This window comes from Cuculus canorus, chromosome 13 (assembly GCF_017976375.1).
Source record: "Cuculus canorus isolate bCucCan1 chromosome 13, bCucCan1.pri, whole genome shotgun sequence".
NCBI classification, from domain to species: Eukaryota; Metazoa; Chordata; class Aves; order Cuculiformes; family Cuculidae; genus Cuculus; species Cuculus canorus.
Genome location: NC_071413.1, coordinates 20,924,876 through 20,941,509, shown reverse-complemented (window position 1 = coordinate 20,941,509; position 16,634 = coordinate 20,924,876). Strand labels below are relative to the sequence as shown.

The following is a 16,634-nucleotide window of genomic DNA, read 5'->3' as shown; positions in this document are numbered from 1 at the left end:
CTTGGGGGACATGGTTCAAGACCCCTCTGAAGACAGGCAGTGAGGCAGCAAACCTTCCCCAAGCCTCAAGTTTTGCTGTATTAGCACGTTTTTGTGTTATAGCTATTAGTCTGCTTGGTTTTCCATCTTAAATTTCATTGTGGCTGTTCCTTTGAAAGCCTCTGGTACAACTGATTCTTGGGTCTTAGCAAACTTCAATCCTTTCTGCTTTTTTTCTGCTTTTTCTCCTTTTTAGTCAACAGTGCATTCATTTTTTAGAAGATTGTTGCAGGATTTCCCATGCTAAACACAATGGTAAGGACTTTGAGAAATGCATATCGTAGTTTGACAGGCTTGGCTGTCCTAGGCTGGGAGTGTTTTGTACTGCCAGGTCCTTGAATGGAACACTGTCTACAGCTGCAGGACAAACCTCCTCAGACTTTCCTTTTCAGTGGACCATTGCGTCCATGTGCAGTGACTCGTTCCTTGTCTCTTGGGCAGCTTTGAAGTGATGCTGACTGGTAAGTCACCCTTGGATTCTCTTCCTCCTTAAGGATTGCTCTTGGGCCCCCAGTCTGCTTGATCCTGTACCAGTTTTGCCATCTGAAGTCCTCTAAGGAGAATTTTGCCAATGGTCTTAGCTCCTTGCGTTTGGAAGCTGATCTTTGGGCAGCTGCCTTGCTGCTTTGAAGGACGCCATGTTGCACGGGCTGAGGTACGGAGTGAAGCTGCTGATCTGTACATTTTTAGCAAATCCGATACTTTCTGCAAAACAAATCTTAGGAGATATACAGAAGCGAGAGATGCTGATGCAATGCATGCATGAAGAGTCTGAATAGAGGCAAGTGTTGCCCCATGCTACACTGGCGCGTCCCCATCCTCAGGAACACACCAGTTGGCCACACCATTGCTTATGAGCCCATCAGTCTGTTTAAGGGCCAGCCAGCGAGCATTGATGCTTGTGTCAGCATAAACAATAACTGCGATTAAAAAAACAATAATACAGAGTATGGTCTGTTATTGTGGCAGTGGGTTCTGGGTAGTTTTGCTTTATTTTGTGTTTTCAGAGAGGCCGTGGCCAGGAAGGCGCTGCCAGGGTGCCCCACCCCAGGAGCGTGTGCACGTTTGCAGTAAGGTTGTATTTAGCACATTGTTTCTTAAAATTGCTAGTAGAGATAATAAAATCAGATGCTTCATCTGGAGCTGCTGTTAACAAAACATTGCTGAAGAGTGGTTTTTGTTAACAGTATAATTATCATCCCTGCTTGTCCTTTCCAGAGTTCTCTGTATCTCCTGGAAATCGAGCACCTGGAAGTATTTTAATCACAGAGCAATTGACTTGAAATGACCCCAGATTGTTCATTTTGTTTTCTTCCGGTTTTTCCCCTGGCATTGAAAAAGTAAGCATTGCTGTCAACATCCGAGGCCTCCCTAAACTATTTGGCAGCGCTCACCTTCTCTTGACGACTTGAATACTAAAACCAAGTTTTAAAAGTATGGCCTGCCTGATGGTAGTAATTAAGAGACTTTGATCAGCCAGAAGAGTTTATCAACCTCATTTACTGCAATGAGTGGGAGAGACTTTCAATCTCCTGTCAAAAAGAGATCATCCGTGCATGAAAGCTCTTTCATACTGATAATGAGTTGGTTACTGGACCATTTTCTTGCTGGAATTCAGGCTGGAGCAATCCAGGTGCCGCTTCCAGTCACATCAGCCTGTGTCAGGCAGTGGTTGCCTGAGATAATAAATGACTGGGGAGTAAGGACTGCAGCAAGGACAAGGAAATGGCACAGCCTTGAAAGGATCCTGCCCTTCTTCTGGTGGGGACACTCCTACAAACCATCCTCGAGCACTGCAGAGCGGGGCTGGATTTGAGCAGAGAGGAGAATGTGAGAAGATCAAACTGGAATCCAGAACGTATCTCTTTCCCCTTCCAAAAGGAAACTGGAATATGCTGAGGAAAGATGCTGAGTGCCAGCAAATTTGCAAGAATAAGCAAGGCTAGCTGGAAAATGGGAACCTGAAGGTGGGAGAGTGGGTGTATTTCTATGCCCATGCTTGCAAAAACTGTCTCATCCAATATTGCACAAAATGGGTGTAGGAAACATTCGGTAGTGAGTGTTGCAGAAAACCTGTGATGGAGAGAAGATGTGTTGCTTCCCTTCCCAAACAGGCACAGGAAGATTATGTGGGAGTCCCACAGTAACAGAGAGGAAAATTAAATGCCACTCACTACAGCAGGGCAGCATGATGTGACATTGGGGCTCTCTGAGCTTTTTGCATAAACCTGCCTCAGGAAATGAGATAAATTGTCATTTTCAAACAAAATCCAGGCTACGCTGGGATCTCTGCAATGGCAGAGCTTGTGCATGGAGAACCGCAAGGTGAGGACTTCACCTCTGAGATTTTAGCGATGCTCATGTTGGCTACTCCTATCTTTGCCATCTGCCGCTGTGGAATAGCCTTTTGTCTCCTAACAATATCTCTTCTCCTCCTGCTCCTCTCTTTGAATGCCAAATATGAAGCGGTGTCTCGTGCAATCAGTATCTTCTCCCCTGAGAGGGCAGCTCCTGCGATATGGGTCATGTTCTCCCTTGGTCCCTGTGTGTGCTGAATGCCACACCTCCGGATCCTTGTTACCATCTGCAAGCGTTTATGGCAAAGTCAAACTGTGCCTCTGGGACTGCGGAAGACCTTTGGGGCTGCTGTAACTCGGGGAGCGCACCCAGAGCTGCTCAGCGGCCCAGCTTGACAGATAGGGGAACTCTTAAAGCTGTCACGTGGGATTTTGAGGACCACAAATTCTCTAGCATAAAGCGCATCTCTTTTGCATTTTCTGCCCACCCTTGTTCCAGGGAGCTCTGCTTTTCCTTACACCACATGGACATTTGTGTGCATTTATATACATGTGTGAAATCTGAATGGCCAGTGACTGAGCCGAACATGCCGCTAGGTGGCAACGAAATAAGCTCAGGGAATAAAGCCTGTTACAGACCAGGCACTCCTCTTTCCTACTGTGTGACAGTTCGGCCACCAAAGCCTAGTGGCAACTGCAAGAGCTGTTCTTTGGCCTAAGAAGCAGTCTCACAGGCAGTAGCAGGACCCCCAGCATCAGCTACTGAAATTCCCTCTTCTGAGGTTTAACAATTAGCCTGTAATTAACTGAATCACAGTTGTCATGCTACAGTCGGAATGTTTAGCACAAGGTATAGGGCAACCTTTTAAATATGTACTTCTCCACAGTGAGGCATTCCAGATATTATTTGTAATGAGTGAGGATTTTAATTTGCTAAAGGGGTAGGTTTTGATATTGAAAAACACAATTATCATTCCCTAATTGGCGTTCAGTGCGATGTAATCCCTTAAACAAGCCCAGAGAACTCTCTGGGAGCTGGGAGGTTTCATTAAGGAAGACACTCAGCCTGGATTTACTGACTTTAAGGGGAGTTCACACAATCTTGTACTATTCTGCCGATTACCATCCTTGCTTCGTACCTTCCTAGGCAGGTACCTGCTCAGCTCGGGGCACACACGCCCCTCTAGGGAGGACCTGTATCTCTCACCCAGTGCTCACAGCACAGGCAGGGAGCCGGGGCCGCTGCGAGCTGTGGTGCCTGGCTCGGCGTGCTCAGCACCCGGATAGCTGGAGCTCTGCATCTTGGAGATGATGGGCTAAAAAAGCCTATAAAATTAGTAGCGTTGTTAGGATACAGCAAATGCAGAGTGTTGTCACCAGCATCAGATCCCTACCGTCAGAATGTGGCTGCATCTTCTGCTCTTAAATTGCTGCCTGCTTTGAGGGCTTAGAAGCGCTGCCTGTATGTAGTTCTAGATAAGTTTTCTCCAATTTATGTTGGAAGTAGGGAATTAAAAAACCTCCACACAGGTTGCTCTCCCAAAGTCCTTCCACCCACGCAGACATGGACAAACCTTACAAAGCCGTGTCTCCATCCCTCCCCACCCATCCTGCCCAGATCTGGGATTGGGTCTTGGCCCCCTTAGGTGACTGTGGCAGCGCTTGCCTTGGTGCCAGCTGCTATAATAATTGGTCCCCAGACGTGTGCAAGGATCTGGATTTAGCTTCCCTTTCTCAGATTGTAACGGTGCCTTCTCTGTGGGCATTGTCTAAAAATAAAGTGGAATGTGGCAGGCGATGAAATAAGGAATAGGCTGTGTAGAAGTGACCACTCCCCTTCCATATGTAGTTCAGGGGCTGTTTCTGAGGGGACTGTACTGCTTGCCTGTATGCAGAAGGTCACAGGCTCTCCTGTATCCCAAAATGCTTGTTCTGTGTTAGAAGACAAGGGTGCTGTGCCCTTTATTTCATATACCGGTGCTGGGTACCAGGAAGGCAGAACTGTTTATTTGTGGAAAGATGGGGGGAACAAAGGGCACAGAAGCTGCCTGATTCCCAGCCAGTTCAGTCGGATGCCGCTGGAGTTGTGCATCCTTATTGCAAAAACATAAAGCCTGGTACGTTGAATTCCCGCTCCCTGACTTGCTCTTGATTTTAGAGCTGTGGAGTGTGTATACAAGACTCCGAAATATTCGCAGTTAATGGAGTTGATAATGTTGTAGTTGATGACTTCAGAGGCAGACAAAGGATTCTTCTCCTTTTTTTTATGATTTGAATAATGATTAAGGTGAAGTCTGGGAGTGCAAATCAACTTGGCTTGTTTAGGTGGGGACGAACCAGTGAAAATGCAAAATGGAGGTATCCAAGTTAGGGTGGAAGAAGCGTTTCCTGGGTGTTGTCTCTGTGTTACTGCAGTTTCCCCCCTGGCTATTTGATTAAAATTCAAAATATCCTATGTTTCCTACTGTGGGTCACAAAATGTAACCTTTGGTATGAGGAGCTAAGAGTTCATCACAGTCTGTTCACATACACCCAACCTCTTTGAGACTTATTAAGGAACTGAAAGTTAAAAATGCAGTTCTTATGTGTTATTTTTTACCTGCTATGCACGAAGAGGGGCACTGAGGAAAGCTTTTCCTGTATGCTTTCCAGCTGTTTATTTATTTCTACCTTTCCCTAACTAGTTTTAAGGCTCTTTTTCCCAGTTTCTCTCGGACCTCTGCGAGCTCCGCTCTTGCCTGAAGCTGCCAAGTCTAAAACATCTTTTATTTTAGTTTTTTCAACATACTCCAGACCAACAATCTTATCTTGGCTTATCGCTCCTACCGGCTTTCATCCTAGCTTCCTCCGATGAAGAGCAAGAGGAAGCAGTTGCTGGGATGCAGAGATAAAAAAAGAATAGAAGCAGGACACTTTGCTAGAATTTAATGCCATATTAAAACAGGGATTAGTGCATTTTCATTTCCATGTTGCTCTGTGTGGCATCTTACTGTACCTCTGGTGAAGTAAAGTGACCTCTAAACTTCTCGGGAGTGGACCTGGGAGAGAGCTCCGAGCGTGTCTCAGAGCTGCAAGAGCCGAGTGCTGCAGTATCTGTCTGATGTTAGTGCAAGGCTGTTTCTTGACTCGAGCTCTATTTCTCCTTTTTTGCAGGGATTCCTGAAGAATGAAAAAGATAATGCATTGCTGTCAGCTATTGAAGAGTCCAGGAAGAGGGTGAGTTGGAAGCAAGACCCATTTTTTTCCTTTAAAAAAAGAAAATAATGAGAGCGAGTCTCTAGGGAATCAGATATTTTTTAAACTAGTGGGAATTTAAGAGGAATGTATTGAGAATATAGGAAAATCACACATTAGGGAATAGAATTCTGAGAAGAAATACTTGTCAGTAGTATTTCAACTGCAGTATTTTGCAGGCTTAAGAGCCTCACAATGTTAACTCTGTTTGAACAACAGCTTAAAGCACACCACACTCCCTCCAACCCTCTCCGCACGAGTGCTGCCTTTTCTAGAGGTGATAATGCCTGAGACATGGGGTTCATTTACTTTTTCTCTTCTGGGAAATGCCTTGTGCACTGGCTCACTGCACAGCAGTGACGCTCGGTGTATTTATTGCAGTTGTTTCTCCAGGTGACAGGGATTGTTGAATGTGATCACATACATGCAGCAGAAGTCCTGCAACATCTAATTCTTGTGTCTGTAAAAGAGCCAGAACACTGCACTGCACCGCACCATGTTATCCAACAGAAATCTTGTATAGGGGAATAAAAGGCTTTTTGAAGCAGTACAAAGGAAAATGCTACAATAAGAAAGTAAGAGTTACCATCTGCTCAGGGTTTGCAGAGTCCCATTTTCTTCCCTTGAAAGGGACCAGTACTTAGGCGGTCTTTAAGAAAGAAGGAGAGAGTTAGCCTTTCCACATGCATGTCCTGTCTCTTCACTTCCAAGCAAGGAGTTGTTCTGAAGGCTTTTCTGAGCTGGAAATTGTTTTCCAACATGGAATGAATCTGATCCTGTTTCTGAATCTGCTTATACTCTCGGTATCTGTCGTGTTCTGGGGCAATGATTTCCACAATCAAATTATGCAGTGTGGAAAAAAGCTTCCTGTTGTTTTTGTCTCAAAACCATGGCTTGGAAATGTCATTGCATACTTCCCGGTGCTTAGGCTACGATTGTTTCCCTTCACGTACACTTGGGGCATGGGATTTAGGACTGAACCTGTGTTTATTTCAAATGATAAGAAATAATAGTTAAACAGTATTAAAAATTATTTTAATTCCATAGAACTGTGCTGTAATTATTGAAGCATATTTAAAATCCAATTGAAACTATCATAGTGAAGGTAAGGATCAGACCGATATTCTACCACAACAGTGTAAAATGATTTTATATTATAAAACAAAGAAACACAAATTTTATGCTCTACTTGCATGCATGCACCATAATTAAATGTTTGCCAAATGTCACTGCCTCTTATCAATTCATTTATACCAGGGAATGTTTTGCCCCTTAATTGACAATATGCTAATGGTGGGTTGTAATGAGATGAAAAACTTATTCAGCCAACCAAGACGTTTAGCTCTATACGCTGTAGCACAGAGTGCGTGAAAGACAGAAGGCTGGGAAGGAGTAAAGAGGAAGATCCAATATAGCTTATTGTCTGTTCAGAATTAGTGGAGGTATTCTTATTTCCTGCCCTGGGTATACCCTAGGCTGCTGGGTGGCATTACCCCAACAACAACAGGGAAGCTACTGAAGCATCTTCTCTGTCCTAGTGCTGTTGACAAAATAAAGGAATATTGAGTGAAAAAGGTGTATCCTTCCATGAGTTCGCAAATTGGATCTGAAGACAAAATAGCACATCAGCCACTTTAAAAGGATGTTTCTTCTTGGGATACGATTTTCCTGCCTGCGTTCCTGATGAGAAAGACGTTTTGGCACTGGTTAATTTTCCTTAATATGTCTATTTTTATTGTATCCTATTTCTCTTTTAAATGAAAAAGATACTGGCAATGACCTGGAAGTGAAATATGGGCCATAAGCACACATCTCTGTTAAGAATGCAGCGAGTCAAACCTTTGCAGCCTTCACGGAGTTGGAAAGCTCATTGCTATTAGGGAAGTTAGTGTGGACAAAACCTGTGGATTAGTGCTGACCTGGGTGTTGTGTCCATGCTGCTAAATTAGAGAAAGAAACCCTTCCATTTCCAGCCTGCTAAGCTCTGGGTGTATCGCCGTACCGTGCAGGAGACACATATGCCTTGTTTTACCAGCTGCGCATATGATAGCTGTCTGAATTCCACACGCGCTGACTTTCTGAATCCCCTCGTACCTACCCAGGAAGTCTGTTACAATGACACGCAGTGCACCCTTAGCTCTTGAGGGCCAACCTGGCTGACTTGATCTAGTTGCTGTTTTCTGTTTCGTTTTTGAGCTGGTCTGTTAATAGCAGAGCGAGGCTGTTTGGTGTTTCTCTAAGTTTCTTAGCTCTTGTTCTTCTTCACCAACAGACTTTTGCTATGGCTGAGGAGTATCACCGAGAATCAATGCTGGTTGAATGGGAGCAGGCGAAACAAAGGATTCTTCATACTCTGCTTGCGTCAGGGGAAGATGCTCTTGATTTCACCCAGGAAAATGAGGTAATGCTGTCTTTCTAAACACTGTGTGCAGTCACGCACGGCATGTGCACAGCTGGCACTGCGGGAACCGCCTCTGAATTCTTCTGTAGCTACAACTGTATGCAAACCAGAAATAGCAAATCTATAATTCCAAAGTGACTGTGACTACTAGCAGGATGCATTGTCTAGCAAAGTATCAAACCACCTATGGTTGCTTTTATTGGCCAGAGGGTCCAGGCAGCAGAACTCCTAGTGCTGAAGCTGTGTTTGAGGCAATGTGTGTGTAAGCTGGAACTTTAAAGTTGTACTAATGGTTATTTTACATCAGTATACCCAAAGGAACAGAAAACACATTGGTGGGAGCTTCACCTGCAGGAAACCATTGCGACGCTAATGAGACCAGGCAGTTTCTCAGATGTAATGATGCTCACACTCAGGTCTTGATGTGTCTCTGTCCCTTATCACTGTATCTGAGCCGGGATTTATGGCTGTTCTTAGGATGATGAAGTCTTTCAAGTTTCTTGGCAAAACCAGATGAATATCCAACAACCAAAAAATAGGGAGTGTGCTTTCCTTTTTACATTTCATGGAGTGCAGATTCAGATTTTATGCCTGCAATACCTGTAGTGTTCAGCAATTCAGGTGACCAAATCCTTCGGGCAAGACAGACTGCGTGTTTAGCGTGGAAAGGTATTGACTAGCAACTTAAAACATTTTATGTTACAACTTAAAGCTTTAGAATGTATTCTCAAAGAAAATGCTCCAACTACATGAGTAGAGGAGAGCACAGTTTTACCTGCAGAGTTGCGAGAACTCCCCACCTCAGAGCTAAAAGCATCAGACATCAGCTGTGATCCTGGAGCGCAAAGTTACATTACATCCCCCGCACCTTGGTCTGTGAAAACTGTGACCTTGAGAGGAGAGGCGATAGGGCTGGGGGAATGCAAGCTGCTGTGCTTCCAGGCTGGAAAACAGGCACAGGTTTTTATAGCAGTCTTCCTCTCCCCTTCCTTTTTGGGTAAATAAATTCTTGTTCATTGGAGTGACTTATACAGCTGCAAAGTGCATTAAAATTTTAAAAAAGCACTTGGTGTTAATGGGTTATGACCTGGATAGGGATTTGGAAATAATTAAAGTTGTTAATGAAATGTCCATTTGTGATTACTGTTCAATATAGGTTAATCCCAGTTAGCATACATCTTTTTATAGAAGCTATCTTCCTCAGAAAGTATTTTGCTGGTACTTTACTGTGACTTTTCAGAAGGTTGTCCAGCTTTCCAATATTAGAAATGCTAAATAATGCAGGCTGAACTCATTTAAAACTGGGAACAGTTATCCCATTATTTTAGGATGTGAGCCTGAAGTCTTGGCAGCTATTCTGGTAGCTTCTAGCATCTTTAATTTGTGTGTGAGTTGCTGGTGTGGAGTTTTCCTTTCAAAGTTTGGGTATTGACTGCTAGGAGAAGGCATTTAATAACCTACTCTGAAAAGGTAAAATCCGTTTTCTGGTGTTTCAGTGTTGAATGGACGCTACCCCCTGTCCGTGGCACTTGCCATGCGAAGCATCGAACTGTGGGTGGAAGGGAGGAGGACGGGGGAAACCCTCTAATGTTTTTCATGAAGGAGTTTAAAGACTCAATATACACTCTCACTCAGTACTACTCCACTCTCTGTTTCAAAGCACTTGTAGTATCAGTATGTCATTTCAAGAGCATTTAAAATCCTTGATATATTCTAGTCTTAGCCTCAAGAAGTCAAAGGTCTGAGAGGTTTGAAGTGCATCTACTGTGTTAAAAGCCTGTTATCTAACTTCCCCACAGCAGGTTGTTCTTCTAAAGCCTTGTTCCAGTCAAATAAGTTTTTTGTGTGTGTGTGACACAAACAGACAGAGCCTGTAGAATATAGTAGAGGTTTAATTGATATCCTCTGGAGATGGAGAATCAACTGAAAAGGCACAGATCCAAACGCGGCAGGGGGCCGGCCTGCCTGCGAGCCAATTCTCAAGCTTTGGGCCAGCTAATTTGGGCAGAGTGAAATACCAACACATTATTCATGGAAATAAGACCAATTAGCAGGCAAAGCTCATGATTCAAAGAAGCCAACACAGGACTTGCCATTATGGTTTTCTGTTCCCCCTTGTTCTCCTGCCTGGCCTTCTTCCCGTGAGGGAAAAACAGGGCTAATAAAAAGATGCTTCTTGTGAGGAAATGATGGAAGGCCCGAGTTTAGGTTTCAAGGTACCAGACACCTTTGCATCGAGGTGTTTGTTCTGAGTCTTTTTCCACTGGGTGCCGAGGCATTTCTTTTGTCCTCTTACTCCAGCTTTTTCTTTCTATCACTGCCGCCCTGAAGCTCTTCCACTCCTGCTGTCAAGCAACCCACTCCCACGGTAACAGAGAGATGCTGTTGCACTCAGTTTCTGTTCTGCCCCTCTGTATCATGTCTTCATATCCCTTAAATCCCAAGGACTGCAAGATGCTTTCTGCTCCCCCACTGCACCACAGTTGTATTTTGGTGGTGTTTCTCCAGCTCAGTCTCCTGCCTCGTTATTCACCGCGTCTACTGGCCAAGCCATTTGGAATGCTGACAAAATGTCTGCCCAGACTTCTGCTGAGGAATGTGCATATGCAGATGAGGGTGATGAATAATGCATCTTCCGATACGCACGGTTTGGTGTGCAAGTGAGGCTGAATGCTTGGCTGAGTACAAATGAAGGAGGGCTCCAAATGAAGGAGGGCTCCTTTGGAAAAGCAGCAGTATTAGGCTGAAGGGCTTAAAAGATAAGAGTGATGGCAGTGCAGCATAGCTGCATCTTTCACAGATGGATAAAATTCAGAATAAATATTACAGCTCTGAACAATGTTTTGGAAAGGCCTAAATTCAGGGCAGGAAGAGGCAAATAAAAACAACGCAAACCATTTAAGCAATATCAGACCAGAGATGCAGAGAGAGGGGGTGTGTGTGCACTTCCACTTCTGCAGCCCTTTGTGCATCACCCCCTTTTCTGTACTTCCTTTTGCTGCTCCAGTTAAGCTCAAGAACCTGACCTGAAAAACGATTCTTCTCACATGCACCTAGCTGCTGTTTTTAACACATCATTAATAATCTTTCCCTTGCTTGAAAACTTGCTCCGTTCTGACTTGCCGCTGAAGGACATCCTCCTCCTTCCCCAAATCCCCGCTTCGGCCTGTAGGGTTGACTCTGCAGGCGCTGGTTACCGGCTGCTGAAGGATTGCCTGTGCCTCTCTCCATGGCTGCGGTCCCGTCCCAGGGAAGGAGTGGAAGTTCTCTTCTCTATGCGGACTGGCTGCTTTAGTTTTCCTTTTAAAACCTCCTTTTAGGGCAGCCGTGAGATAGTTCAGTGAACTAGTGCCTTTTTAAGTTTAGTAATTCAAAGGTGAAGCCAGAATGCAAATATGGTATGGAAGCAATAGGAAGTTGTGGCTGCCCCATTCCTGGAGGTGTTCGAGGCCAGGTTGGATGGGACCTTGAGCAGCCTGGTCTAGTGGGAGTTGTCCTTGCCCATGGCAGGGGATGAAACTGGATGGGCTTTAAGGTCCCTTCCAATGCAAACCATTCTGTGAATTAAGCTTGCTTCCATGGCTCTTGGCATAGGAAAGAAAAGCACAGGAAAAGTGAGGGAAGTTCTGGATTTCCTGGATTTTTTCCTGCTGAAGTGCCGAGTTGGTAGTGGGTGTTTATAGAATTGGATTTCAATATAGCAGTTCTCATCTGTGGCAGCTTGTTAATAAGTGATCCTTAAGGCATAATGGTTGGGGTGAAATTAAAGTTGTAGAAAGAAAAGAGAAAAGAAAAGAGAAAAGAGAAAAGAAAAGAAAAGAAAAGGAAAGAAAAGGAAAGAAAAGAAAAGAAAAGAAAAGAAAAGAAAAGAAACAGAAAAAGAAAAGAAAAGAAAAGAAAAGAAAGAAAAGAAAAGAAAAGAAAAGAAAAGAAAAGCCCAAACACCGGAGCAGTTATTTCTTAGTTTCACGCCTGCACTTTTGAATTCAGATCCTTACCTGTGGGTTTATCCCGTCAGTCATACCCAGAGCAGCAGCCACTGTGGATGCTCTTCAGTGCTGCAAAAGCACAGCAGGAGAAAAGGACCAGATTCACAAACAAAGCCCAACTCCTTATGTTTCTGGTGTTTGGGCACTGGTTGGAAAGTGACACTAAGTCACAATGTACCCTTCTTCACTTGCTTTAGAAGATGAAACCTCATCAGTAATTAATGACAACGTCCATAATTTAGCGTTACTTTAAATAACTCTGCAATTTATCTGGCACAGCATGCAAGGAAGGCTGCAAAGCCTCTTTCTGCCTTCGTGTCTGTTTCCCAGGAAACCTGCTTTAACAGCTTCTTTGTTCTTTAGAACAAAGAATTTGTCGGTTTTTTAGGTGGCTTTAAAGGAGTTGTGTTCAGATGATTTGGCACTGAAAGAAAAATGCAAATGCTTCTGAATATCAGTATCCATTAGGAGTGACTGCAGAGTATTTTTAGTGTAAGATCAATTGCAAAAAGAAAAAGTGGGATTTCTTTTTGGGTTTTGGTAAGACATTTTTGTGCTGCCTGAGATCTAAATGCATCTGCCTGATTTTATAGTCAGGTTGGACATGATTTAAATTGCACTGTTAGTGAGAAATTAAAGCAGTGATAAATGGATCCAACAATTTTAAAGGATTGTCCAGGTTCATCTTTGTTACCTTCATTAATTTATATTTCACTGTGTCGGGGACAAATGCAACTGAATATTTCTTATTCTCTAATCAGCTGTTGTGTGCAGCGGTCATCATAAATATCACAAAGTTCTTAAAGTTTCTCAATAGAGGTCAATGCCCTTATCTTCACGTATAAATTCCTCGCTAACTCAGGACAGCTTCTTTGCCATTGTAATTGTGTCACTTTATTGGTCTTCAAATGTACGATTGTGAAGGCTTTCCTGATCCAAGCTCCCGGCCAAGGACAGTGGATAGCTGTTGTCTTTGCAAGACGTATGCCATGAGCGTAAGGGAGATCCGTCACCGTAGAAAATAACCTGGGGTTAACTTAAATCAAATTAAAGCGATAACCCTCTGGGAATGACTGAGACTGGTCAGTAACACGGCTGGAAGTTCACACGTTTGTATTTCATTTTAAAGTTGGAATGCGGTTCCTGAAAAGGTGAGATTCTTTTGAAGTCAGCTTTTTGTCCTCATTTGAAACAAGGAACTGAATGATGACACTAGCTGGAGAAAAGCTTTCTTGCATCTTGCCCTAAAATCCTCGCACGCGAGGTCATGGCAGGAGCATTGGTTGTGGCAGGAGCATTGGTCCTGCCTGCTGCAGCCTGACAGGTGTGAGCAAAGCTGAACTCTGAAGTGGATGAAACCAGAAGTGAATGTTTTTTCCATTATATTTGCACTTTGTCATCAGTCTGTACAGGCAGTGAGTTGGTCACATTGAACTGAACTCTTCCAGGAAAACTTGGAACATGTCCTTAAGCAATACTCGAAGGTGATCCTATCTACCCAATAAAGTACTGATGTTCTGGGCAGCCAACACAGGAGACAGCAAAGCTGATTGCTAGTGTTGCTAAGGTGCATTATAACTGCTAACGAGGAGGTGCAGTTAGCCGTAACCAACCTTGACAGTAAGAAGCTTAATTTTAAAGCTCTGCAGACGTACCTGGAAAAAAGTTCCTGATTCCAGTTAATAGGAATATTGGTGGGCTTGAGTTATCTGGTGACAAACCAAGGCACGGCCAGGTCCCTTCTCAGTGTTTGCTTACAGCCGCTTTCAATATTTAGCTTATGTGCTTTGCATCTCCTCTCCTGGTGGAAGCAAAAGCCCATCTTATCTCTTCCTAACTACCTAAGCTGGATACCTGGAGTAAGCTGGGCAAGGTGTGTGCGGAGAGGTGACATCTGTTGCTGGACCAACTAGGTACCTGGGAGACTCAAATGAGCTTTGGCATTCAAAGTCTGAAATTCAAAGTCCGTTGCTTCAGTTTCAGACCTGAAAAGGTGCTTGCTCTGCTGAAAGCTTGACTGTTCCTCTTTCCTTGCTCCAACTGTGTCAGTTGACTTCATAATAAATATTATGCTTCTATACTGAGCTCATCTTGCTTTCATCTTCAGACCATCGTGGCTGTGGCACTGTTTATGAAGCAGCTGATATTAAAGGACTACTTACCTCAAAGGGAACTGTCTTAAAAATGATTGCACTTTATTTTTGAAACCCAAGACTTGCAATGCTGATGCTGAAATGAAGGAAGCATGGAACATTGGAGAGTATTAAATGCTTAATTAGGACTGTTCTTTTCCCCGAGACTGGTGAACATCCTTGTTTCGGTAGCAACTATACTGAAAACATAGCTGTAATTTGTAGTGAACGCTTACAAGGATAGCTTTGTGCAGCACTGGAATATTATGTCAATATTTTATTTCAAATTTTTAGAAAAAAGTACAGATTTTCCATGCCATGACTCCATCTGCTGTCTCTCAACAGCAAAAATATCTCAATCCTTGCATTGTCTCCATGGGCAGGAAGATGTTTTTTTTGAGGTCAGTATATTGCCAGCAACCTCCTTCCTCCTGCAGCTGACCAGCAATGGGGCACTTTTTGGCAGATAACTGAATGCCACAGACACATTTTTTGTCTGTGTCATTGCACTAGGACAAAACCAGTGTGTCAGCCTTGCTAGACTGCATCTACTGAGCTGGTCTATTGGATTCTGTGTCCTTGCTGTGGTGGAGATTCAGACTAGATGCTTTGCAGTGAGGTACTAAAATGACAGTAAGCAACCTTCCAAGGAAAAAAAGGAAGGAATTGAAATTATAAGATGTTATTGAGAGACGCTGATGTCCTGATTCTAGAGAGCTAATGGCTGGTTTATGCACTGAATAGGAGGATTTCTGTCACTTTAGAAATTTTAAGCTATGGCTTTGGAAGATAATAGGGTGTTGCAGTGAGAATATGCGTTTTACTCTCTATAGAGTTAAAACCCCCGGTTCTTAGTTCTGTCAGGAACATAGTTTTGCTTTCCTTTAGAAGCAGATATTTTGGTAAAATGCGTTGAAGTAACTTTGTACCTTACATCTGATTATGTGCTTCTTCAACAGCCCAGCTACGCTGGCGAGTCAGGCCCTCCAGGTCGCAGCTCTTTGGACAGTGTGGAGATGGCATATGCTCGGCAGGTGAGTGGGAGTGAAAAAGCATCGGTAAACATTGTTTTTTACAGAGATAAAGGGGTGGGGAAGATAAAGGTCTGTGAGTGTGTGCAAGAAGATACGGTAGGTAAAACATGAAAATATCTGCCTAGAGTTAAAATATAACTGGAAAATACAGATGTCTAGCCTGACTTTTTAGAAGTATACTCATCTGTCTGCTATAGGGTTTTTGTTGTCAAAAGATGATCCTGAACACCATATATGACTGTAGAAATCATTTATGCTCATACAGTAAACTGAAACTCTTTTAACCTTTCAAAAAAACAAGTTCTTTAGAATTCCCATCAATGCATAATTGTAGGCAAATGAAGACTACATTCCCTTTATTCTCACACGTGGAAGATGGCTTTTCTGATGTGTGCATGCAGGAAAAAAAGACATGCTGAAGTCTTAATCTTGATGTTTGTGAAATTATGTCCTGTTTTAAAGACATTGCTTATGAACAGCTTTAGTACATCAGCTGTAGATTTGGTGTTTGGTGGCATTAGACTCCCTCTGAAAGCGTTTAGGGAAAACAGATACCCCCTTGCATAACCAATTTGTTCCCATTGTTTGAGATGATCTGTTTAACAGCATTATTTGAAATAAAATGAAAGAGAAAGACTTGGTTTTTCGAAATGGAATATGTGAATATACATAGACAAAGCGTTGCCTAATCTGCGCACAATTACTGTTGTTGCGTGTGTTGGCTCGGTCTGTGCTGAGTCGTGCAGCAGTGCGTACATCTGTGTTTCTGTGTCTGCCTTCAGTTTCCGTAATAGTAAAGAAATGAGTCACAAAACAAGGTGCACAGCAGTGCTGGTGAAGTGTACGTTTGATTTAGTGGCTGTCAATGTACATTAATTTGTTCCATCTCTACTGTAATATTGCTGTATTAAGAATCTTCCTTGTAGCATAATTATATCCACACTTTGTGGCTGACGGCGTTGCTCCCTAATGTTTTGTGGCTATGGAAAGCTAAACCCGTCTTACAGTGCTGGAGTCAGGAGTAGCAGAAGAGCCGCGGTGCTTCCCTGTGGGTGGGCAGGTGGGTTCCCGTCAGGCTTCCAGGCTGCCTGCAGGCTGTGTGGGATGTGCCTGGGAAATTAGGCATTTGTGGCCAGGCTTCTGCTACCAAACCCCTTGGTGCAGGTGCTGTGTGCTCCCAGCGAGCCCCCACTGAAGCTGGCCTGGCTGAGCTGTCCAAAACCCTGCTCTGCTTGAGGGTGAAAAGACCTGGTTTCAGCGCTGGATGGAGGGCTGCTGTGGATTTCAGTGGGTGGCGAGGAGTCCCGGAGGTCAGGTAGTCTGTGGTGTTTCAGTTTATCAGCCATGAAGTGGGTTTTCATTACGCTGAAACAATTAACTGTCCTTCGTGGATAATTCAGACTGTTTCACAGAAAATGAAGTCCACGTACGTGATTTTATTGATGCTAGGTGCTGGTTTGTGATCCTGAGCTTAGCATCTTGTTTGCATGCTGGGCATGTTGCAGAAG

General features: G+C 43.7%; 1 protein-coding gene across 6 annotated transcripts in view; it reads left to right on the top strand.

The window, feature by feature from the left end:
• Positions 1-16,634, top strand: part of NUP93 (nucleoporin 93) — an 83,177-nt gene that overhangs the window by 45,076 nt on the left and 21,467 nt on the right. For all 6 annotated transcript variants that reach the window (XM_054078835.1, XM_054078836.1, XM_054078834.1 and 3 more), the window contains 3 exons: positions 5,490-5,552; positions 7,843-7,971; positions 15,052-15,126. In XM_054078835.1, the coding sequence (XP_053934810.1) occupies positions 5,490-5,552; positions 7,843-7,971; positions 15,052-15,126 (267 nt within the window). The remainder of the gene's footprint in view (positions 1-5,489; positions 5,553-7,842; positions 7,972-15,051; positions 15,127-16,634) is intronic.